The 25,659-nt window shown below is 45.6% G+C and overlaps 3 protein-coding genes across 6 annotated transcripts in view; 1 reads left to right on the top strand and 2 right to left on the bottom strand.

Moving 5' to 3' along the window:
* The window catches only part of LOC309530369 (uncharacterized protein), a 122,549-nt gene extending 100,755 nt beyond the window's left edge, over positions 1 to 21,794 (bottom strand). Inside the window, exons 1-2 of the mRNA XM_082219287.1 lie at positions 21,725 to 21,794; positions 19,042 to 19,549 (exon numbers count right to left, since the gene is read on the bottom strand). Of these exons, the coding sequence (XP_082075413.1) occupies positions 19,042 to 19,458 (417 nt within the window). The 5' untranslated portion in view covers positions 19,459 to 19,549; positions 21,725 to 21,794. The remainder of the gene's footprint in view (positions 1 to 19,041; positions 19,550 to 21,724) is intronic.
* Positions 1 to 25,659, top strand: part of LOC309530300 (uncharacterized protein) — a 670,922-nt gene that overhangs the window by 507,204 nt on the left and 138,059 nt on the right. The gene's annotated exons all lie outside the window — the stretch shown is intronic.
* Positions 32 to 17,339, bottom strand: LOC309531552 (uncharacterized protein; the record flags this gene model as incomplete). Its single annotated transcript, XM_082221144.1, has 4 exons — positions 16,862 to 17,339; positions 7,031 to 7,157; positions 3,129 to 3,470; positions 32 to 66 (listed from the first exon to the last, which is right to left on the bottom strand). Exons 1-4 carry the CDS (start codon positions 17,255 to 17,257, stop codon positions 32 to 34), a joined length of 900 nt encoding a protein of 299 aa, XP_082077270.1. The 5' UTR covers positions 17,258 to 17,339.

The raw sequence follows: 25,659 nt of genomic DNA, 5'->3' as shown, positions 1-25,659 counted from the left end.
ATCTGTCCAGCACATCAGCTAGCCATCACCCTTAGCTGACAGCTGGAGACAGAAATCCTTGGTATCCTGCAGATAACGCAACACCCTCTTGATACCATTCCAGGCACTCACACTCGGGTTTGTAGCTTCCCTGCTGAGCAGATTGGTAGCAAAAGCAATGTCCGGTCTGCTCCACTGGGACAGATACAACAGACTACCCAGAGCTGAGTGAAAAGCATTTTTGAACTCAGCGCATTCTACTTGCTATGTTTCACATAACTTGTCTCCATGGGTGTCCTGACCCCTGAATTCAGACATCCTGAACTTCTCAAGCAGTGATGCTGACTTGAATAAAATATTGGTGGGGGGCCAGGTAAGGCCCTCCTTGCACAATCAATCACATGGTACATGCACATCATTTGAATGGCAATGCCTATAATGGCAGTGATTTTTTTAAAAAAGTAATATTTTGAGCCCGTAGTTCAATTTCCAGCAGCTCCCCTTGCCCCAGAGAACACTTCTGGCATTCCATCTCCCCTACCTGTGTCCATTTGGTATCATCCTTTCAAGGTTTTTTCCTGTCCATTGTGTTTGTCTTTCATTTGTTCTCCTATGTGTGTTGCCAGTAGAAGCCACAATTCTGTGGGTACTCTAGGTGGTGCAGAAAACACCTAGAAGCTCCTTAGAGGTTCAAGTGCCGATAAACTTCAGCTTTGTGATCTATAAATTCCAATTAGCCAGCAGAGGGTGTCACAGGGCCAGCCTTCCTTCCCTTTAGAGCAAACATGGGTCTCCAGCTGTTTTGGGACTACAACTCCCATCATCCCTAGCTAGCAGGACTAACGGGAAGGGATGATGGGAAACCCTGCTTCAAAGCAACTTTTGCGTTTGGCCTGCAAATATGGGACCTGTCCACTTTTGTATTTTCTTGTATTTTGATTTTCTTGTGACCTGTGTACATTATTTATTTATTTATTTATTTATAGAGGGAAAATTCAAAGAGAAATTGTATGGCAAGTTGTGGAAGAATAAAAGGTTGTGTTTGGGGGGGGAGAAACCCTGGGGCGTGGCCCCCTCAGATATTTTATTGGGGGACAAAGACCCCATGGGCTTTAAGAGTTGGTACCTAGTCCCTACACCCACAGGTCTCAGGAATGTTACAACATAAAAACACAAGATAAAAACACAAAACCGATGTTAATCAGCCAAAGGTGGAGATTTGTCTGGTTCCTAAACATGTTTAATGGTTTTACCGACCTTTGTATAGATTCTTTGATGGAAAGTGAGATTGGAGCTCCTCCAGAAGCTCTTTCCACATTCCACACACTAATATGTTTTCTCCCCAGTATGAATTCTTTGATGCGAAGTGAGATTGGAGCTTTCAGTGAAGCTCTTTCCACATTCCACACACTGATAGGGTTTCTCCCCTGAATGAATTCTCTGATGCTTAGTGAGATCCGAGCTCGTACTGAAGCTCTTTCCACATTCCACACACTGATAGGGTTTCTCCCCTGTATGAATTCTCTGATGGAAAGTGAGATCAGAGCTCTGACTGAAGCTCTTTCCACATTCCACACACTGATAGGGTTTCTCCCCTGTATGAATTCTTTGATGGGAAGTGAGATCAGAGCTCTGACTGAAGCTCTTTCCACATTCCACACACTGATAGGGTTTCTGCCCTGTATGAATTCTTTGCTGGGAAGTGAGATTGTGGCTGTGACGGAAGCTCTTTCCACATTCCACACACTGATAGGGTTTCTGCCCTGTATGAATTCTTTGATGGGAAGTGAGATTGTTGCTGTGACGAAAGTTCTTTCCACATTCCACACACTGATAGGGTTTCTCCCCTGTATGAATTCTTTGATGCAAAGTGAGATTGGAGCTCTGACTGAAGCTCTTTCCACATTCCACACACTGATAGGGTTTCTCCCCTGTATGAATTCTTTGATGGGAAGTGAGACTGGCGCTCTGACTGAAGCTCTTTCCACATTCCACACACTGATAGGGTTTCTCCCCTGTATGAATTCTTTGATGCGAAGTGAGATAGGAACTCTTTCTGAAGCTCTTTCCACATTCCACACACTGATAGGGTTTCTCCCCAGTATGAATTCTTTGATGGGAAGTGAGAGAGGAGTTCTTCCTGAAGCTCTTTCCACATTCCACACACTGATAGGGTTTCTCCCCAGTATGAATTCTTTGATGGGAAGTGAGTTTGGAGCTACGAACGAAGCTCTTTCCACATTCCACACACTGATAGGGTTTCTCCCCAGTATGAATTCTTTGATGCGAAGTGAGAGTGGAGCTTTCAGTGAAGCTCTTTCCACATTCCACACACTGATAGGGTTTCTCCCCAGTATGAATTCTTTGATGGGAAGAGAGAGAGGAGCTGTGACTGAAGCTCTTTCCACATTCCACACACTGATAGGGTTTCTCCCCAGTATGAATTCTTTGATGCAAAGTGAGTTTGGAGCTATAAGTGAAGCTCTTTCCACATTCCACACACTGATAGGGTTTCTCCCCAGTATGAATTCTTTGATGGGAAGTGAGACTGGCGCTCTGACTGAAGCTCTTTCCACATTCCACACACTGATAGGGTTTCTCCCCTGTATGAATTCTTTGATGCGAAGTGAGATAGGAACTCTTTCTGAAGCTCTTTCCACATTCCACACACTGATAGGGTTTCTCCCCAGTATGAATTCTTTGATGGGAAGTGAGTTTGGAGCTATGAACGAAGCTCTTTCCACATTCCACACACTTATAGGGTTTCTCCCCAGTATGAATTCTTTGATGGGAAGTGAGACTGGAGCTCTGACTGAAGCTCTTTCCACATTCCACACACTGATAGGGTTTCTCCCCAGTATGAATTCTTTGATGGGAAGTGAGATTAGAGCTATCAGTGAAGCTCTTTCCACATTCCACACACTGATAGGGTTTCTCCCCAGTATGAATTCTTTGATGCGAAGTGAGTTTGGAGCTATAAGTGAAGCTCTTTCCACATTCCACACACTGATAGGGTTTCTCCCCAGTATGAATTCTTTGATGGGAAGTGAGTTTGGAGCTCTTACTGAAGCTCTTTCCACATTCCGCAAACTGATAGGGTTTCTCCCCTGTATGAATTCTCTGATGGGAAGTGAGATCGGTGCTCCTACTGAAGCTCTTTCCACATACCACGCACTGATAAGGTTTCTCCCCTGTATGAATTCTCTGATGCCTAGTGAGAGAGGAGCCCTGACTGAAGCTCTTTCCACATTCCATGCACTGATAGGGTTTCTCCCCTGTATGAATTCTCTGATGCTTAGTGAGATCCGAGCTCGAACTGAAGCTCTTTCCACTTTCCACACACTGATAGAGTTTCTTTCCAAGGATATTTTGTTGATGGGAAGTGGAATGGGAGCGCTGACTGCAGCTTTCTCCACACTCCAAATTTTCACGTGGCTTTTCCTCTCTGGGGATTTTATCGTGGTCACCTTTGTTCTTGATTTCATCATAATCTGCAATGGAGACAAAAAGGGATTAGAGCCTCAAGAACAAATGGAGAAGAAATTAAGGGAGTTCAGTGTGTGTTTCTTACCTTTGTTGTTTGTCAATAACCAACATATTTATTATCAGATTTTGTTGAGTTGTTGACTGCTGCTTTGTTTGCTATAGAGTAGTGGCCAAAATTGTGGAAGACTTTGGCAGAAAAGTGTATTTCAGAGGTTTGATGGCTCATAACACTGCTTCTTTTGGAGTAATATCATACAATTATGTATCAACGGAAATTGTTCATTTACCCATATTCTATCTAATGTTATAGCCAAATAACCAGAAAAAGGAAGCACAACTTGCTTAGGTTGACTGTGTGTCTTTTTGTGGTTGGTTTTTTTGTGTTCTTGTAAAACATAATAAAATTATAGAAATGGCACAAAGAGTTGACTGGTCATCCAGAAAGCGATGTAAAATTGTACTGTTTAATGAACAATGCTACAGTTATGAAGAAACTGATGAAAGATAAGGAAAAACTTAACCAGACTGGCCATTATATATTTTTGAAGAGGTATCAGGAGACTTAGTCACTATAAAATCAGACCGGTAAAGGCAGGGAAAGGTGCACAAAGGCAAGTGACGATGGACGAGTGGAGAGACTGTCCCTACATGACAGAAGAAAATCATCTGGGTGTATACAAGATGACATGGCATGGGAACTGCCCTCGGTTCAGGAGGGAGAGAGGAAAAGCCGAATGGATTACAGAGAGCCTCCAGGGATCATGGGAAGCAGCTCCTCTTCAACAGAGCAGAATAAACACGCCTCCAGTGGAGCGGCGCTGCAGGAGTCGGAAGAGGCAAGACAGTGCCAGGACAACTTGCCTGGGCAGAGTGGGGAGGAGAGGGGTCCTCTGTTACCCACACCCTCCTTGCGCAGAAAGCATCCGCGCAGAGAGGGGAGGTGCAGACTGGGAGTCAAGAAGCTGCTTTGCTGGGGAAAGTTTAGGAACCGCCCACTCACGGATTCTGCCAACGACTGAGTCAGCCACAGGAGAGTGGCGCTCCGGATGGATAAGGTTTATTTTGGCAGCAAAAGCAAGGCTTCACAGCTAAGCAGGGAGATATTTGCCTGCTTGCTCTCGAGCAACCCCTTGGAAACATTACACACACACACATATATATTCTATTTTATACTTCAACAAAAGTGGCGTTATGAGCCATCAAACCTCAGAAATACTTTTCACAAAAGGTTTTCACAATTTTGGCTACATAAATAGATCAGACTATTATTTATGCTTCATGTTTATATATGTGTTGGAATCCGCCCAGAGTGGCTTGGGCAACCCAGCCAAATGGGCAGGGTATAAATAAAAAATATTATTATTTGGATTAGTAACTGGCTTGGATTTGTAACTGGCTGACTGCCCGAACCCAAAGAGTGCTCATCAATGGTTCCTCTTCATCCTGGGGAAGAGTGACTAGTGGGGTGCCACAGGGTTCTGTCTTGGGCCCGGTCTTATTCAACATCTTTATCAACGACTTGGATGATGGACTCAAGGGCATCCTGATCAAATTTGCAGATGACATCAAACTGGGAGGGGTGGCTAACACCCCAGAGGACAGGATCACACTTCAAAACGACCTTGACAGATTAGAGAACTGGGCCAAAACAAACAAGATGAATTTTAACAGGAAGAAATGTAAAGTATTGCACTTGGGCAAAAAAAATGAGAGGCACAAATACAAGATGGGTGACACCTGGCTTGAGAGCAGTACATGTGAAAAGGATCTAGGAGTCTTGGTTGACCACAAACTTGACATGAGCCAACAGTGTGACGTGGCAGCTAAAAAAGCCAATGCAATTCTGGGCTGCATCAATAGGAGTATAGCATCTAGATCAAGGGAAGTAATAATGCCACTGTATTCTGCTCTGGTCAGACCTCACCTGGAGTACTGTGTCCAGTTCTGGGCACCACAATTCAAGAAGAACACTGACAAACTGGAACGTGTCCAGAGGAGGGCAACCAAAATGGTCAAAGGCCTGGAAACGATGCCTTATGAGGAACGGCTAAGGGAGCTGGGCATGTTTAGCCTGGAGAAGAGGAGGTTAAGGGGTGATATGATAGCCATGTTCAAATATATAAAAGGATGTCACATAGAGGAGGGAGAAAGGTTGTTTTCTGTTGCTCCAGAGAAGCGGACACGGAGCAATGGATCCAAACTACAAGAAAGAAGATTCCACCTAAACATTAGGAAGAACTTCCTGACAGTAAGAGCTGTTTGACAGTGGAATTTGCTGCCAAGGAGTGTGGTGGAGTCTCCTACTTTGGAGGTCTTTAAGCAGAGGCTTGACACCCATATGTCAGGAGTGCTCTGATGGTGTTTCCTGCTTGGCAGGGGGTTGGACTCGATGGCCCTTGTGGTCTCTTCCAACTCTATGATTCTATGATTCTACTACAGTGTTACATTGATTTGAGAACAGTTCTGTTCTGGAAAAGATTAAGTTTGTAAACCATCTTCATCATCATCATCATCATTGCTACTACTACCTGAGATTCAATAAGTCTAGCTCTTCTCTGGGATGAATTTTGTTTGGCCCAACCATGGCATCCCCTCCATCTCCATTGTCAGTCATTTCTTTCATAGAATCATAGAGTTGGAAGAGACCACAAGAGCCATCGAGTCCAACCCCCTGCCAAGCAGGAAACACCATCAGAGCACTCCTGACATATGGTTGTCAAGCCTCTGCTTAAAGACCTACAAAGAAGGAGACTCCACCACACTCCTTGGCAGCAAATTCCACTGTCAAACAGCTCTTACTGTCAGGAAGTTCTTCCTAATGTTTTTGATCAACCCAAGACTGACAGGAGCAAATACAAAACCAGAAAACCTGAAGCTACGTATGTGGTGTCCGGTACGTTTCCACAGCTCTCTGGGATGAATTTTGTTTGGCCCAACCATGGCATCCCCTCCATCTCCATTGTCAGTTGTTTCTTTGGTCAACCCAAGACTGACAGGAGCAAAAACAAAAACAGAAAACCTGAAGCTCCACATTTCCTGGACTTGTAGCAGAGCGGCACAGCGAGTGCTGCTTGTGTGTGTGAGCTTGCAGAGTCCAATACACTGCTGTTCCTCTAAATAAGAAAGCTTTATTGTATGTACAGCAAGATAAACCATCGGAAGATGCAGACGTTGCGTCTTCCATGTCTCAGCAGAAAACGAAAGTCAGAAAGAACGAAGAAACAGCTTTCCTGGATGTTGAGAAAGCTCCTCCCCAGATGCAGGACATTCTGAGCTGTTAACCCTGTAAGCTCTAAAGCTCACAACTTATCTTTCCTAACAATTCTGAAGCTGACATTTAAGATGGCCTGGGCAGTTCAGACCAGCCTGATCGTGGTAGGAAAAGGAATAATTTGAGGAAGATTGTTCAAAGAAAAAACGGTAAGTTACTGTTTATTGTGGGGGTGTTAGGTTCCCAGGTGTTATAGGGGGCACTGTTGAGCTCTGTGAAAATATATGAGGTTGGTTCCATAGAGGTATGTTTTGAATTTCCAGGCTGATATGATGATCCCACAGGGAGCCTTACCAAGAGAGGCCACGATCCCACGAGTCTCCTCCATGACGTCCTTATGCAGAGCTCTCTGGTCAGGATCCAGGAACGCCCACTCCTCGTCCGTGAAACGAATGGTGACATCTTCCAAGCAGACTGGACCCTAAAAGAAAAAGGGAAATGTCCTCCTCTGAGACAGCAGAAATATGATCTGCTACACAATGCTCTGTTGTTTCCTTCCTGTAAATAATAATAATAATAATAATAATAATAATAATAATAATAATAATAATTTATTATTTATACCCCGCCCATCTGGCTGGGTTGCGGTGTTGTTTCAATAGGATTGCTAGCTGCACATTTTATTTATGGATGCTTATTTTATTCTGCCTTTTAATTATGGGTATCCGTCTTTGTGCAAATAGGTGGTACTCCACCTTGTGGTTTTCAAGTCACTCTGCCTACGCAAGCATTCCAGTTTCCCCGATGGAAGGATCCACTTTCTCCTCTCCTCGTGAGTTGTTCTGGGGAGGTTCCCTCCCAATGCCCTAGGGCCAAATTCAAGGGGTTCATGGGGGCATGGAGGGGGGGAGGAATGGGGGGCAGGCTCCATTTTCCAGCGGATGGCGCTGGTTAGGTGAATCCAGGCCACTATTTGTTCTCATTTGTCCACTGCTTAGAAACCAATTTTTCCATTCAGTGATCAGTCTAGAATTAAGATAAGCCTATTTTGGATGGCCCCCTTCATGAATCACTGCCTTGCCGTGGCGAAGGGGCTTGAATAACTCAGAGAAGCTATGAGCTATGTGGTGCAGGGCCACCCAAGATGGACAGGTCATAGTGGAGAGTTTTGACCAAACGTGATCCACCTGGAGCAGGAACCGGTAAGCCACTCCAGTATCCCTGCCAAGAAAACTCCATGGACAAAGACAACAGGCATATAAAAGTTATGACGCTGGAAGATGAGCCCCTCAGGTCGGAAGGCGTCCAACATGCTACTGAGGAAGAGCGGAGGACAAGTACAAGTAGATTCAGAGCTGATGAAGCGGCTGGGCCAAAGCCGAAAGGATGCTCAGTTGCGGATATGCCTGGAAGCGAAAGGAAAGTCCAATGCTGTAAAGAAAAATATTGCATAGGAACCTGGAATGTAAGAACCATGAACCTTGGTAAGTTGGATGTGGTCAAAAATGAGATGGCAAGAATAAATATTGACATCCTGGGCATCAGTGAACTAAAATGGATGGGAATGGGCGAATTTAGTTCGGATGACCATCACATCTACTACTGTGGGCAAGAATCCTGTAAAAGAAATGGAGTGGCCCTTAGAGTCAACAAAAGAGTGGCGAAAGCTGTACTAGGATGCAATCTCAAAAATGATAGAATGACCTCGATACGAATCCAAGGCAGACCTTTTAACATCACAGTAATCCAAGTTTATGCACCAACCACTGGTGCTGAAGAAACTGAAATTGACCAGTTCTATGAAGACTTACAACACCTTATAGAAATGACACCAAAGAGGGATGTTCTTCTCATTATAGGGGATTGGAATGCTAAAGTAGGGAGTCAAGAGATAAAAGGAACAACTGGCAAGTTTGGCCTTGGAGTTCAAAACGAAGCAGGGCAAAGGCTAATAGAGTTCTGCCAAGAGAACAAGCTGGTCATCACAAACACTCTTTTCCAACAACACAAGAGACGACTCTACACATGGACATCACCAGATGGGCAGCATCGAAATCAGATTGATTATATTCTCTGCAGCCAAAGATGGAGAAGCTCTATACAGTCAGCAAAAACAAGACCTGGAGCTGACTGTGGTTCAGATCATCAGCTTCTTATAGCAAAATTCAAGCTTAAACTGAAGGAAGTAGGAAAAACCACTGGGCCGGTAAGATACAATCTAAATCAAATCCCAAATCCCTTATGAATACATAGTGGAAGTGAGGAACAGGTTTAAGGATTTAGATTTGGTGGATAGAGTGCCTGAAGAACTATGGATGGAGGCTCGTAACATTATACAAGAGGCAGCAACTAAAACCATCCCAATGAAAAGGAAATGCAAGAAAGCAAAGTGGCTGTCCAACGAGGCCTTACAAATAGCGGGGGAGAGAAGGCAAGCAAAATGCGAGGGAGATAGTGAAAGATACAGGAAACTGAATGCAGATTTCCAAAGAATAGCAAGGAGAGACAAGAAGGCCTCCTTAAACAAGCAATGCAAAGAAATAGAGGAAAACAATAGAATGGGAAAAACCAGAAATCTGTTCAAGAAAATTGGAGATATGAAAGGAACATTTTGTACAAAGATTTTCATAATAAAAGACAAAAGTAGAAAGGACCTATCAGAAGCAGAAGACATCAAGAAGAGGTGGCAAGATCAGTCTACATCCCAATCCCAAAGAAGGGCAGTGCCAAAGAATGCTCCAACTACCGCACAATTGCACTCATTTCACACGCTAGCAAGGTTATGCTTAAAATTCTACAAGGCAGGCTCAAGCAGTATGTGGACCGAGAACTCCCAGAAGTGCAAGCTGGATTTAGAAGAGGCAGAGGAACCAGAGACCAAATTGCAAACATGCGCTGGATTATGGAGAAAGCTAGAGAGTTCCAGAAAGACATCTACTTCTGCTTCATTGACTATGCAAAAGCCTTTGACTGTGTCGACCACAGCAAACTATGGCAAGTTCTTAAAGAAATGGGAGTGCCTGATCACCTCATCTACAGTTAGAACTGGATATGGAACAACTGATTGGTTCAAAATTGGGAAAGGAGTACGACAAGGCTGTATATTGTCCCCCTGCTTATTTAACTTATATGCAGAATTCATCATGCGAAAGGCTGGGCTGGATGAATCCCAAGCCGGAATTAAGATCGCCGGAAGAAATATCAACAACCTCAGATATACAGATGACACAACCTTGATGGCAGAAAGTGAAGAGGAATTAAAGAACCTTTTAATGAGGGTGAAAGAGGAGAGCACAAAATATGGTCTGAAGGTCAACATCAGAAAAGCGAATATCATGGCCACTGGTCCCATCACCTCCTGGCAAATAGAAGGGGAAGAAATGGAAGCAGTAAGAGCTTTTATTTTCTTGGGCTCCATGATCACTGCAGATGGTGACAGCAGTCACAAAATTAAAAGACGCCTGCTCCTTGGGAGAAAGGTGATGGCATACCTAGACAGCATCTTAAAAAGCAGAGACATCGGGACATCCGGTCGGCGCCAGCGTTTAATGGCGGTCCTCCCTCCGAGCTCCGGAGGAGGACTGCTTCGCGAGTCCAAGCGGGGGACCCCTAAAATCAAGCGGGGGACCCCTAAAATCACAGGCGCGGAAGCCTGTGAACAAGGAGACTCGGTGGGCACCAGAAGCGCCCCCTTACTGCGAAAGAGCCTTTTTAAAGGCTCCGGAACGGCATCGGGAGAGCGCGGTGCTGAGAGTCGCAACCCCGCTCGCGGAGCGAAGCCGTGTCGCCATGAACAGAGAGCGCTGATTCCTTCCTGTAAATTGAAATTGGATCGAAAAACCCGTGAGTAGGATTGAACGATTATCTGGACTTTAAAAATTTAAAAATCTGAAATTTGGCCGGAAACGGGGAAGGTTAAAATTAAGGAAGTCTGCCTTCCCCCGACTGCATGACAGATAAAGCAACGAAAATATAAAGCTGCATCTGAATGAAAATACTGTAGGACTGTTTAAGCCTGGCATCGGACACGAACCTCCTCTCTAGCAAGCAGGGGCAGAGGGGAGAAAAAGCAACTTTATTAACCTGCATGACCTATTTGAAAGAGAAAAGTTTTCCGCTGTCTTAATCCCCTGAAACGGACTGCCAAAATAAGACACCAGGACAGAGAACTGATTTTAGAAACTTGTTACAAAGCTACATAGTTGATATTCTACCTGATACAAAGTTTTGGGGCTTTGCTGCCACAACATATTGGACTGTGTTGACAGAGAAACTACATAGAAAAAGTGTTGCAGCATTTATATTGAAGTTTCCTGGTTTCTTTGTTCTTAGTTCTGTGTTTCCTTCACTTGGACATTTTGTTTTGCTCCCTCTAGAGGGTTGAGAAGTAACAGTTGCAAAGCAACAGATTAAGACAGTGGGATTTTCCATCAGGGAACTGCTCCTGTGAGAACGTCCTTGGGACATGAGCGGCCCAGCGGATGAGATAACCACTAGAGCTAAAGCAAAACAACAACAACAAAAGAAAAGAGGCTCAATATCAAGCCTAACACCGACAGGAGCAGCTGGGCAAGAAAAAGTGACAGCTGTTTCCATGGATTCAATGACACAGGCGTTACTCAAGATAAATCAATCTTTAGAAGCTTTGACAAAGCAGAGTACAGAAAATTCACAAAAATTAACAGAACTAACAGCAAGGTTGGACTTGAATACGAAAAGTGTGACTTCTAATAAGGAATCTATAAATAAACTGATTGAAGAAAACTCTGCAACACGTAAAATTGCAGAGGACGCCAGAAATATTGTGAAGAGACACAGGAAAAATTAGAACCGATCTCCAAAAAAGTATATGAACATGATGCGGCCTTGTCTTTGCTGGAATTACAGAGAAAGGAGAGAAACTTGAAATTAAGATTAGTTCCTGAAAGTGAAGGGGACAGCCTCGTGGAGTTTCTCACACAAGAGTTTTCTGACTTTTGGCAGGAAGAATTGCAGGAGGAAGAATTTAAGATCACAACAGCATTTAGATTGGGCAGGAGACAGAACATAAAGACTCCGAGGGATTGCCTGATTACTTTTAGATCCAAGGAAGAAAGGGACAAAATATTAAAACTACATTACCAAAAGGCCTTGGAAATTGAAAATTCCCATATACAAATCTTCAAGGACATCCCTAAATATATTCTGGAGGTGAGAACCTTCTACAAAGATCTGGTCTACCTGCTGAAAAGGAACAATATACTTTTTAGGTGGGAGTTCCCACAAGGACTGTCCTTCAACTACACGGGAAAGAAGGTGAAAATAAAAACAATTCAAGACAAAGAGAAGTTTTTGGAGAAAAACCACGAGGATCTGCAGAAGGGAACGGTAGACCCAACCTCAGAGGTAAAAGGAGCTGTAGACATCCTGAATCTATCATTTGGACTTAAACCACCATCAGAGGAAGAGCAGCAACTTGGAGCGGTAGGAGGAGTGAATGCTAAATAACAAGATGGCCCTGCAATTCCTTAGTTGGAATTGTAATGGGCTGAACATGCCTATGAAAAGACGCCAAGTTTTTCATATTTTGAAAAGAGAACAATTGGATTTGATTTGTTTACAAGAAACTCATGTGACCACGGTACACAGGAAATTACTTATAAATAAAAGACTAGGACAAGAATTCATCTCATCGGATAAAGTTAAGAAAAGAGGAGTGGTGATTTATGCAAAAGAGAAATTGGCCCCAAAAATGATGTTTAAAGATGAACAAGGAAGATACCTGGCAATTGAAATACAAATACAAGGAGAAAAATTGTTAATAGTCGGAATTTATGCACCAAATGAAGGGAAGGCGGAATTTTTTAAGAAGCTGCATGAAACTCTGAAAGACTATTTGGACTACAATGTAGTAATCATGGGAGATATGAATGGTGTGGTTTCTACAAATATGGACAAGGCACAAAGACAGACAATCTCTAAGGAAGGGAGACTTCTGAAGACCTTCTTTGAAATGACTGAAAATATGGACTTGATAGATATTTGGAGAACAAGGAACCCTCTCGAAAGAGAGGGAACTTTCTTCTCTCAAGCAATGATGACCTGGACCAGAATCGACCAAATCTGGATTACTAGTGGGCTGGCTCCAAAGATCAAGAAGATAGAAATCTGCCCAAAGACTTGCTCTGACCATAACGCCGTGAAGATGGAAATGAAACTTACAACAACTGGTCAATTCAGATGGAGAATGAATGACACCCTGTTTCGAGATGAGGAGATCCACAGAAAGGCCCAAAAAACCTTAAAGGACTATTTTGAAATAAACCTAAAAACTGATGTAGAAAAAAGAGTGATCTGGGACGCAAGTAAAGCTGTGATGCGAGGATTCCTAATTCAACAAAATTCGGTAAAAAAGAGAAAGCAAAATGAGAAGAAGGAAAAGATCTTGGAAAAGATAAAAGAAGGAGAGAAGAAATTAAGATCAAAACCAAAGTCCCAGGAGATTTTGAGAGATTAAGCTATATCAGACACAATATATGGAATTGATGAATCAAGAGATTGAGTGGAAGATAAAGCAAATGAGACAAAAGACATTTGAATCTGCGGATAAATGTGGCAAACTTCTGGCTTGGCAATTGAAGAAAAGACAGAAACTAAATACAGTTACAAATCTAGAAGTGGATGGAAAGAATATAACTAAACCCAACGAGATTAGAAACTGTTTCTTGAGCTATTTTAAAAAAATTATATTCACAAGGACCGCAGAACGAAGAGGATATAGATGAATTCCTTAAAAAATATGGATTACAAAAAATCTCTTATCAAAGTAAGGTGGATCTAAATCAAAGAATAACAGAACAAGAGATAGAAGGTGCCATTCAGAACATGCAATTGGGCAAATCTCCAGGACCAGATGGACTGACTTCCAGATACTATAAAGCTTTGAAGGAGTGGTTGGTACAACCGTTAAAGGAAGTCTGCAACGAGATTTTGGAGGGGAAAGGGGCGCCAGAATCGTGGAAAGAAGCTTATATTACACTCATACCAAAGACAGAGACTGAAAAGACTCAGCTTAAGAACTACCGCCCAATATCATTACTCAATGTGGATTACAAAATTTTTGCAGACATTTTGGCAAAAAGATTGAAAAGAGTGTTGATGGAGAAGATTCACAAGGACCAAGCAGGCTTTCTCCCAAAAAGGCGTTTATCAGATAATGTGAGGAACATAATAGACATTTTGGAAGTATTGGAGGTGAATATAAACACTAAAGCAGTACTGATATTTGTGGACGCGGAGAAAGCCTTTGACAATATTTCTTGGAGTTTTATGAAAAAGAATCTTCATGGGATGGGGGTAGGCCAAGGATTCGAGAATGGTATGGGTGCGATATATTCTGAACAAAAAGCTAAGTTGATTGTAAATAATGTGATAACTGAAGAACTTAAGATAGAAAAAGGGACACGACAGGGGTGCCCAATTTCCCCACTACTTTTTATCTCGGTTCTGGAGGTGTTGCTAAATATGATTAGAGATGACCAGCAGGTTAAAGGTGTACAGGTCGGAGCAAAACATTACAAGTTAAGAGCTTTTGCAGATGATTTGGTACTTACTTTACAAGAGCCAGATACTAGTACAAAAAGGGTGTTGGAGATAATTCAAGAATTTGGTCAGGTGGCCGGATTTAAATTGAATAAACAAAAGACTAAAGTTTTGGGGGGGAAATTGACAGGTATGGAGAGGGAGAAATTCCAGAATGAAACAGGTTTGACAGTGGTTAAGAAGGTGAAATACCTAGGGGTTCATCTGACATCTAAAAACTTGAACTTGTATAAAGACAATTATGAAAAATGTTGGTCAGAAATCAAAAAAGATCTAGAAATATGGTCAAATTTGAAATTGTCAATGTTAGGCCGAATTGCAGTTATCAAGATGAATGTACTGCCTAGAATGTTATTTTTGTTTCAAACCTTGCAGATTCTTGACAAGATGGACTGTTTCAAGAGGTGGCAGAAAGACATTTCGAAATTTGTCTGGCAGGGCAAAAAGCCCAGAATAAAATTTAAAATAGTGACAGATGTAAAAGAAAGAGGGGGATTTGCCCTGCCGGACTTAAAATTGTACTACGAAGCAGCAGCGTTTAGCTGGCTGAAAGAGTGGATGCTCCTCGAGAATACAGATATCTTGGATTTAGAAGGTTTCAATAACACATTTGGTTGGCATGCATACTTATGGTATGATAAAATTAAAGTGCATAGGGCTTTCAAAAACCATATTGTTAGAAAAGCATTATATAATGTTTGGATAAGATACAATGACTTGTTGGAAAACAAAACCCCTAGATGGTTGTCACCCTTGGAGGCTAAGGCATTGAAAAAACTCAATATGGAGGCCGAATGGCCAAAGTATTGGGAAATTTTGGAACAAGATGGAGATAAATTGAAGTTACAGAGTCATGAGAAATTGAAACCCAAAGTACGAGATTGGCTCCATTATTATCAAATAATGGAGGTTTACAAACAGGACAGGAAAATTGGCTTCCAGGTGGAGAAATCAAAATTAGAAACTGAACTGTTAAAACCCAATACTAAGAACTTGTCAAGAATGTATAATTTGCTGCTGAAATGGAATACACAAGACGAAACAGTTAAATCAGCTATGATTAAGTGGGCACAGGACACTGGTCATAACATTATGTTTGCTGACTGGGAATGGTTGTGGAACACCGGGATAAAATTCACGGCATGCAATGCTTTAAAGGAAAATATTATGAAAATGATCTATAGGTGGTACACGACCCCAGTCAAGCTAGCAAAGATTTACTATTTGCCTGATAACAAGTGCTGGAAATGTAAAGAATCTGAAGGTACTTTCTACCACCTTTGGTGGACGTGCCCAAAGATTAAGGCCTTCTGGGAGATGATATATAATGAAATGAAAAAAGTATTTAAATGTACCTTCCCTAAGAAACCAGAGGCCTTTCTCTTGCGCATTGTCGGCCAATTGGTGCTAAAGAAAGATAGAACTTTCTTTATGTGTGCTACGACAGCAGCAAGAATACTTATCGCAAAGTATTGGAAGACACAAGATCTACCCACCTTGGAAGAATGGCAGATGAAAGTGATGGACTATATGACACTGGCTGAGACGACTGGCAGAATCCGTGATCAGAGGAAAGAGACGGCGGAAGAGGATTGGAAGAAATTCAAAGTTTATCTTAAGAACTATTATAAAATTGATGAATGCTAAAATGTTGAGGTGTTGAGAAAGAAAAAGGGATTACAGTGACATAAGATTAAGTTGAAGAAAAGACTAAGAGGACACATATTTGATAAAATTACTTAGAAGCTGCTGAAATAATTTTGGAAATTGGGATGCAGAAATGGGAGGTATGGGGGAGTCCGATAAATGAGGGTTATGAAAAAAAGGTTATGAAATTATACATGTTTGTTTGTCTTTTTATTTGTTTGTATTGTTTAAAAAATGTTGTAAAACCAATAATTTTTTTTTTTTTTAAAGCAGAGACATCACCTTACCAACAAAGGTCCGTATAGTTAAAGCCACGGTCTTCCCAGTAGTGATGTATGGAAGTGAGAGCCGGACCATAAAGAAGGCTGATCGCCAAAGAATTGATGCTTTTGAGTTATGGTGCTGGAGGAGACTCTTGAGAGTCCCATGGACTGCAAGAAGATCAAACGTATCCATTCTTAAAGAAATTAGCCCTGAGTGCTCACCGGAAGGACAGACTGTGAAGTTGAGGCTCCAATACTTTGGCCACCTCATGAGAAGAGAAGACTCCCTGGAAAAGACCCTGTTGTTGGGAAAGATGGAGGGTACAAGGAGAAGGGGACGACAGAGAATGAGATGGTTGGACAGTGTTCTCGAAGCTACAAACATGAGTCTGATCAAACTGTGGGAGGCAGTGGAAGACAGGAGTGCCTGGCGTGCTCTGGTCCATGGGGTCACGAAGAGTCGGACACGACTAAACAACTAAACAACAACAACAATTTTGGATGGCCATCTGTCTTGGATGATCTAGCAACGCAGGGGGTTGGACTTGATGACCCTTGGGGTCCCTTTCAACTCCAGGATTCCATGAAAACTGCAACTACAGATGAATCCTACTGGCAAAATTCAGAAGGCTGGTGTCAGAGTTCTATGGGTAGGAAATCCCACAGTACACAGCTGGAGTTCACACTTTCTTACCAAAAACACGGTATTCACAGACTTGGCTGAGTTTCGGGCCTCATGAGAACAGCAGCTCATTCCCAGAGGGTCTGTAAGTTTGCATAATCTAGCAGAGATTCCTGCAACGCAGGGGGTTTCCTGGCTCTGAGAGACAAGCAGGGAGGGTGGCTTCTGGCAGAAGGAGAGGGAGCCACCGATGGCTCCTCCTTCTCCTGACTCACCTCTGCCTCTCGACTTCCCTCTCCCACTCGCCTCCTTCCTCTTCTGCCTCTGATTCTGCACTGCATTCTGCCACAGAGTCTCCCAGCTCACTAAGCCCTGTTCCCCCTTTAGCGTCTGACATCTCCTCTTCCCAGGCTTCTCCCTCTGATCACTCATCCTTCTTCCACCTCCACTCCTTGGGCTCTGAGCCATCTTCCCTTCCTGGTTCCCCAGCTGCTTCCTCCCACCATTCCTCTGTGCCCAACCAGTCCATGATATTGCTCCATCCCTCAGCCTCTGTCCCCACAAGGCAGCTTCCCCTGACCTGATCTGGTTCCACAGCCGCTGCTTCCCTTCTGCCCCCATGAGAAGGCGGATCAGGAGGTCTTGCTGGCATCATTCTGTCACCTGCAAGAGAAAAAATGTAAACAGGACGCCAGGAGTGCCTGCTTCTCTCACAGGGGAAACAGGGCATCTCTAACAACAGATGGGCCTTTGAGAAGGACTTACCTACTGAGAGCATTTGGATGTTTGTGCCCATTTCATATGTTAGATGTGCAGAAACCCATCTCCCCTCCTCTGGACCCTTCTTCCCAACTGCCTCCCCGCAAAAGAAGATGAAAAGAATATCAGTGTTTATTTAAAAAAAAGGTTCTGTTGGCATAAAAGAGTCCCCGAGAAGAGTATCCTTGCAGAGTACTGGTGTAGCTGGTCTGTGAGTCGCCTACTGTGGTCCTCTAGGAGTTCAGACTGTTCCAGTAGCCGATGCTGAGTGCTTTCCTGATCCTCAGATCCTAGCTGCCCCAGCGTCACTGCAGACAGTTACAGCTTGCCACCAACTGCTCCAACGCACAGCCACTGGCTCCATACACCACCAGGACTCACCAGCTCCCTGCTCAGATGCTGTCAGTCGTTTTGCACTCTGCACAAGCTCAGAAACACTGGGCCCATAACCTGTCAGTGTTTGTAAAAAAGGGGGGGTTCTGACCTCCCTTTGTTGCCTCAGCCTGGTCCTCGGACCCTTGTTGGCATAAAAGAGTCCACGAGAAGAGTATCCTTGCAGAGTACTTTCTGCTTTTATTCTTAAAAGCCTTTCTGCAAAAGCGACTGACCAACTGTAAACAAAAGCGACTGACCAACTGTACACACTGTTGGTTTCTGCTTCCTCACTGAACAGCAAATGTATGTCACAAGACATTGTTTTGCATTCCACACTCCAAGTTACTGTTGGATTCCCACAGGAATGGGAGACTGGATGTGACGTACACTGGTTTGCTGTTTTTCACTCTTCTCTCGGTTTCTTTGTTAGAGAGACAGGTTGCTTCTCTGCTCTCACAGAGGCAAGATGCATGTTTGTATTCTCTCAGCATAGAGTGGAAATAAAGTTGAGAATGTGGCACATACTGCTTATCCTTCTGCTGTGTGGACTACTCTGCTTGGGCTCAAGATAAGACGAGCCTGTATCAGCTTCAGATGGGCCGAAGCTGGTCAAAATCTCACACACACATCAACACTACCAGCTTTCACCAACCAACCAACCCAACCCAAACTAACATTTCTCACTCTATATATACAACCTGGTGCACGCCGCTGACCCAGCTTTTTAAGCATTAAAGAAACAGCTGCCAATTTTTAGCCGTGACAAAGAACCCTCAGATGAGTTGGAAAACCAACAGAATGACACCAGTGGAGAAAAACCACCTTCCTCCTTACCCAGTGGCCTCTCTCTGGTGTCCAACGGAGGCCTCTCTGCCTCACAGGAATCCAGGTCCATTTCTGCAAAGAGATCCATTCCCTGAAAAAGAAACAAGGATTCAAAACAGAGAATGGCGAGAAATATTAGTAAAAGAATGACAAAGACAAAAACATTCAGGCTGTTACATCTCATTCCATGGATGCCTTCCCATAAAATGGATGGGCCAACAGTAGAGCATTATGGGATGTTCTCCGTCCTGTTTGGAGCCCCTTGGGAGTATCCAGAGGAAAGTCTCTCTCACCTGCTTTCTCTCTGCCTGCTTTCTCTCCTCTGCCTGACTCAGGAGGAAACCTTCGGACAGGGCCACCGCTTGGGAACTGGTCTCCGCTCCACAGTCCCTCACCCAGCTCTCCATCTCCGGTGGAAGGACAGCCAGGAACTGCTCCAAGATCACCAGGTCCAGCATCTCAGCTTTCGTGTGCCTTTCTGGCTTCAGCCACTGATGGTCAAGGTGGTAGAGTCGGCTGCAAACCTCTCGGGGTCCTTTGTCCTCCTGGCAGCAGAACTGTCTCACCTGCTGGCTCTGCACCTCTGAGCGGAGGGTGTCCTCCTCACCCAGGATCTTCTGCACAAAATTTTCCCAGAACCCCCCACTGCTCCCAGTTTGGATGTCATGGCCTCTTCCTGCTCCAGGGCCAGCTGAGTCTCGCTCATCCATCTGTGCTCTCAGGAAGCCTCTGAGAGATCGGAAGGAACCCTTTGGTCTTCTGCCAAGTTCTGCCTGTCTGAATGAGAAGCTCTAGCAAATCCTACAAAGCAAATACATTGTTCTGTTACAGAATTTGTAGGTCAGTAGAAGAAAAAGATTCCCTGAGCAAGCATGGATGCGTCTTGCTGGGAACTAGGGCTGGACTGCACCGCATTCCAGTCCATGAGCTATCTTTTTGGGGGGGAAAGAAGAGTAGGAGAAGAAATATGTCTCTAGCCTTCTAGCAATGCAAAATGTGGAGGCAACTGAACGGATTAATGTGAGGTGAATCAGTCTGGTTTCTGCTGCCTTCCAGTCAATGCATGAAGTCAGAACTGACAGACAAGGGAGTCATTTGTATCTTGTGAATAATGGATGCTTGGCTCTAGTGGGGGTTCTCACCTGGGGGTCCTCAGGAGTTGCTCCCCCCACCCCCACTCCCCTGCTTCTGTCTCCTTTTCTTGCACTTGGACTCTCTGCCGCTCTCCAGACAGACTCCTGGGGTGGGGTCCCTTTTTCTTTGCTCTGAGGGCCAGGAATGTATCTGGCCAACCCCTGAGGGCCAAGTGGATGAGGCCAAAGACACCTCCCTTGAAATTTAGGCGGGTAATTTAGTATTAGTAATAATAATAATAATAATTTATTATTTGTACCCCGCCCATCTGGCTGGGTTTCCCCAGCCACTCTGGGCGGCTTCCAACAAAGATGAAAGATACACTAAAATGTCACATATTAAAAACTTCCCTGAACAGGGCTGCCTTCAGATGTCTTCTGAATATCAGGTAGATGTTTATCGCTTTGACATCTGATGGGAGGGCGTTCCACAGGGCGGGCGCCACTACCGAAAAGGCCCTCTGCCTTGTTCCCTGTAACTTGGCCTCTTGCAGTGAGGGAACCGCCAGAAGGCCCTCGGAGCTGGACCTCAGTGTCCGGGCAGAACGATGGGGGAGGAGACGCTCCTTCAGATATACTGGACAGAGGCCATTTAGGGCTTTAAAGGTCAGCACCAACACTTTGAATTGTGCTCGGAAACGTAATGGGAGCCAATGTAGGTCTTTCAAGACCAGTGTTATATGGTCTCGGCGGCCGCTCCCAGTCACCAGTCTAGCTGCCGCATTCTGGATTAGTTGTAGTTTCCGGGTCACCTTCAAAGGTAGCCCCACGTAGAGCGTGTTGCAGTAGTCCAAGCGTGAGATAACTAGAGCATGCACCACTCTGGCGAGACAGTCCGCAGGCAGGTAGGGTCTTAGCCTGCGTACCAGGTGGAGCTGGTAGACAGCTGCCCTGGACACAGAGTTAACCTGTGCCTCCATGGACAGCTGTGAGTCCAAAATGACTCCCAGGCTGCGCACCTGGTCCTTCAGGGGCACAGTTGCCCCATTCAGGACCAGGGAATCCTCCACACCTGCTCACCTCCTGTCCCCCAAAAACAGTACTTCTGTCTTGTCAGGATTCAACCTCAATCTGTTAGCCGCCATCCATCCTCCAACCGCTTCCAGACACTCACACAGGACCTTCACCGCCTTCACTGGTTCTGATTTAAAAGAGAGGTAGATGGCTTAACACACACATAGCCATTGATGCCAAGGTCCCTGGAGGCTCTGTGAGTAGCAGCGCCCATTTCCAGCAACAATCCCTTTGGGGCAGAGAGGATGTGGTCCTGGGATGCCCTGCTCTGGGTGCGAGGGGATTGCTGCAGTGGCCTCCGTGGGGAGCTGCCCTGGGAGACACTGGGAAACTGGTCCCCAATGCAGCAGCCAGACTCTGGGCTGGGATCCCTCTTTTTACTCCTCTCCTTTCTCTCCCACCTTCCCTTCCTTCCTCCACGTGGGGGTTTTTTTTAGGGGGGGGCTAGTCCACCTTCTTCTCCAGCTTTGGAAAATCATTTGCAGATGTTTCCTCTGTTGTGCAATGAGGCTGAGCGACGTCACACAGAGTCAAAGTCCCAGGGACTCCTTTGTTTAAAAAAATGAGATTTCGTGGGAGAGTCATTGTTTTTCTGAAAGGGGGGGGAGGGCCAAATGAGTTTGGGACCCTCTGATCTGCAGGAAGGAGAGCGTGGCAGACCTGGCCCCTCCCTGGCAGGACCCTCTCCTCCCTGACTTGCCCCCCCCCCTGCAGGAGCAGATCAGGCCCCCCAGGCCCCCCCCCTGCTGCAGCACTGGGACCCCCACCAGATCCCAGAGAGAGAGAGAGGAGACTCACCAGATCCCAGAGAGAGAGAGAGGAGACTCACCAGATCCCAGGAGGGGAGAGCGATGCAGCCCTTGCAGCAGAGACACAAAGCAACACCCCCCCTCCCTTGCAGAAAAGGACTGGGGAGGGAGGGGATTGGCTCTGGAGGACCTGGCCCCCCCTTGCTTCCTGTCCTCTCTAGGAAGGCAGCTCGGTTCCCTTTAACCCTTGCCAAGCCGAGTCCCTGCAGCTCAGCCCTCTCTCAGATTCTTATTATTTCTTATGGATTAAGGGGGGCAGCTGCCCCCCCCTGGCTACGCCCATGCCCAGATATCCTTTTGGGGGGGGTGAGGCTCTTGGCTGGACTCTGAGCATCTCCCTCCCTTGGCCGGAAACCAGAGGAAGAGCTTGCAGGGAAAAGGGCTTTGCAGGAGGCAAGGAAGCTCCTCCTGGAATTCAGGAGTGGAGAGAGAGGAGGGGATCCCAGGGTCATCTAGTCCAACCCCCAGCAAGGCAGGAATCTCAGCTGAAGCATCCATGGCAGATGGCCGTCCGATCTCTGCTGAGAAACCTCCAAGGAAGGAGAGTCCCCCCCCCCCACCTCCCAAGGGAGACCTTTCCCTGCCCAACTGCCCCTCAAGGCAGCGGGTCCTGAGTTCTAGCCCTGCTGAAAGAATCACACTGGCTGCTGAGGAGGAACCCAGCAAAGTTCAAAATAAATAAATCCCAATTTCATCATAAATGAGTAATACTTTCCTATGCACGCTTTTTATACTAATATACAAAAGTATGCCATTCCCTTGTCCAGAAATGCTTAATTGCTAATTCAATGGACTGAAAATGGATGGTTATTGTTATTATTATATTTAGGGAAGCTTTTAATGTTTGATGGACTATTGTATTTTAATATTTTGTTGGAAGCCGCCAAGAGTGGCTGGGGAAACCCAGCCCGATTGGTGGGGTATAAATAAATTATTATTATTAATTAATTAATTAATTAATTAATTAATTAAATTGACCAGGTGACTGTTCTCCTTTCGAAAGACGCAAGTGGAATCTCCACGATTGCTAATAGCATAACATTGAAAGGCTAGTGAAATATGGGGAACCCTAGAGCATCTGCTTGGCATGCAGAATGTCCCATTGTCAGCCCCTGACATCTCCTGCAATGGCTGGACGAAATCCCTGCCTGAAACTCTGGGGAGCTGCTGCCAGTCAGTGTAGGCCAGGGGTCCTCATCCAGCTCGCCAGGGTCATGAATTTGGCCTCCACGGCCATTTCAGGACCCACCAAGTGTCCGAGGCTGAAAGCATCTCGCCACCCGCTCAGTCAGTCCCTGCTACTGGCGTGGTGGCAGCTCTACCAATGAAAGGCCAGGGGTTTCGCCCGGGGACGGGGAAGTGAGGCGTTCCCAAAGCGAAGGAAGGATTGAACTCTGATTAATAAGAATACACACAGAGGCTTGAACCAGCAAGACTCTGGGAAGGGTGCGTATAATAATCTCTGTCTGTGTCTCTGTGTACCCTTTGTCTGGCCAGGAGGACAGTGATCATTATCACCTTTATGTGGGATGTCCTTCCTCCCCATCTCTGGGCAGTGAGACTCCAGGGGTCCCAGGTCCATATAGTTTTATTTACTCACAAATTCAACCAGAGTGTAGGATGGAGGGGCTCACAGCATGGACACCCCCAGCAGGTCAGGCTTCTCCATCTGTCGCAGCTTTGGCTCCGGCACAGAGGAAGCCGGTCTCTGGGTCTCCCACAACTGTCTCTGGGTCTTGCTTTCCTAGCTAGACAGCCCCCCCCCCCATTAGCCTGGGTTGCCCCCCCCCCTTGCTGCAGTTCTTGCAACCCAGCTCCTTCTTTGGAGATGCTGAGGAGGACACTCAAGTGGCCAGCGAAGGCCCTTGTCTTGCCAAGAAACCTGCATGTGGGAATCGTGCATCCATAGTGCTATGGAAAGGGTGAATGTCTTCTAGAATTCTCTGGTGTCACCAGAAGAGAAAGCCGTTCTTTTCAGTCAGGTCTGTTCTCAGCTGCAGAGGATGAGTAGCCTTGGGAGTCTCTTGGGGAGATGGAAGTGATGAAAGGACTGAATCCACGAGGGAGAGCCACGTGCTCTGAGATGGGGGGGAACTTCGTGTTGGATAAAAGCAGCAATGCCAGCTCCAGATGGCTGGAATGCAAAACAGGATGTTGTGGTTTGCAGATGTACTGTTGGCAAAAAGGAGGAGTCTATTCTCTGTACTGAGCACCGGATGTTAGCTCAGAGTGTCAGAACCTCATACGCAGGTCTGAGAGAGTTATAAAGGGTGTACCACCAAAGAGGTACTCAAAAAAGTTTGCTAACTTAGCTGTTGCATGTGTTGCTATTGTTAACAACTCAAAGCAGGTTAAAGCAGTGTCTAAGTCAGAGACAAAGACACAACAGAGAGTAGCTAGCCAAGGTAATGCAGAAGCACTCATTCCTTGGAAGCCAGACAACCAGAGAGGTACACTGGTGAAACCAGTGGTGGGGAGTTCCAAGGGTGGAACTGAAACAACAGGGGACTGTTATATGTATAACAACTGTTTGTTCTCTTCTCTGGATCGTGTTTTGCCTATTGATGCTTTTGGGGGAGGTTGTTGGGAAAAAGCACCAATGCAAAAGCCAGCTGCAGGTGGCTGGAAAGCAAAACAGGATGTTGTGGTTTGCAGATGTACTGTTGGCAAAAAGGAGGAGTCTATTCTCTGTACTGAGCACCGGATGTTAGCTCAGACTGTCATGTGACCTGTGCTGGAAGTACAGGGGCGGAGTTGTGATTCTTCTGATGGAGTCTGAAGGGTGCAGTCACGTTTTCTATGTACTGCTGAATGACAGGAATAAAACATGTAAATAGGACTCCTCTCTGTCTCATTTCCCCTCCCTGGGGAGAATGCAGGGAGGGAGAGAAACAGAGAAGCAGAGGGTGTGTTCTCTTCACGCCTAATGAGGAGAATCGCTGAGTTACGACCTAGCCTGCCGGGAGTGTAGCAGACGAAAGGTCAACAAGTATCTAGCTCTATTGTCCGGGAGAGGCCAGTTACCTCTGACTGTGAGCTGAGATACTGACACTTCGGGCAAAGGCCAGCAGAGATGGGATGCTGTTGGCTGCTAGTTTCTGTTCCTCCCCACTTTCCCAAAGGGCGTAACATCGGAGGTCCTGTGGGTGGAAAGAGCGTCTCAGGGTCAGGGGCCAGTCTGGGCCAAAGCGGCCCTCCGTTGCCCCCACCACAGAGTCCCTGGCTCTCGTCTATATTATTGCACTTTATGTGTTGTTTATGTGCAAGATAAACATTTGATATTGTGATAAGACAATATAGAAGAGTATTGTTTATGTGACTGCACACCCAGTTACGTCTTGTGTGTTTGTCCATTCCAGGAACAGCATTCCTGACCCAGATTTTCACAAGAAGTCCCTAAGATGATTCCCCTTTCAAACAGGATACGTGAACCTAGGCCAGTAGGGTACTCCTCTCTGGCAGACGGACAACCCCGTCCCCAAAGCCCCTCCCTCCCCCACCTCCCCATCACTCACCAGGATGGCTTGGGCCGCCTCCTGCTTGGAGCAGTTCTGGGTTCAGAGCCCCCTGAGCTGAGCTGCCTGGCAGTTCTGAATCACCTCCGGCAGGTACAGCTGATCTTCCTCCAGCAGCTGAAAGGCAAAAGTCAGGCTGTCAGTTCCTCACGAAGGGAGGGCTTCTCCACCTCCCAGAGTGCAGAGTGGGGGGCAAGGAGGGCAGGTCTGAGTCCCTGCTCTGGTTCTCTCCAATGCTCACCCCTGGGGGAGGGATGTGCAACCGCAGCACATCTGCAAAGAGAAGGACATGGGGACAGGTGAGTCCTCCCTGAGCACCTGGAAAGGCTATTCCAAGAGTTTTCTCCTGGATTCCAAGTCCTACGGCAGGGAAGGAGGGACATCCCAAGCCTTGGGGGCTAATCCTGGCCTCCTTCACCAGAATGTGGCTCCCCAGGCTA

This window comes from Podarcis vaucheri (assembly GCF_965113315.1).
Source record: "Podarcis vaucheri genome assembly, chromosome: 4".
In the NCBI taxonomy this organism is placed as follows: Eukaryota; Metazoa; Chordata; class Lepidosauria; order Squamata; family Lacertidae; genus Podarcis; species Podarcis vaucheri.
The sequence above is the reverse complement of the archived record's forward strand: the minus strand, read 5'-3'. Positions and strand labels throughout refer to the sequence as shown.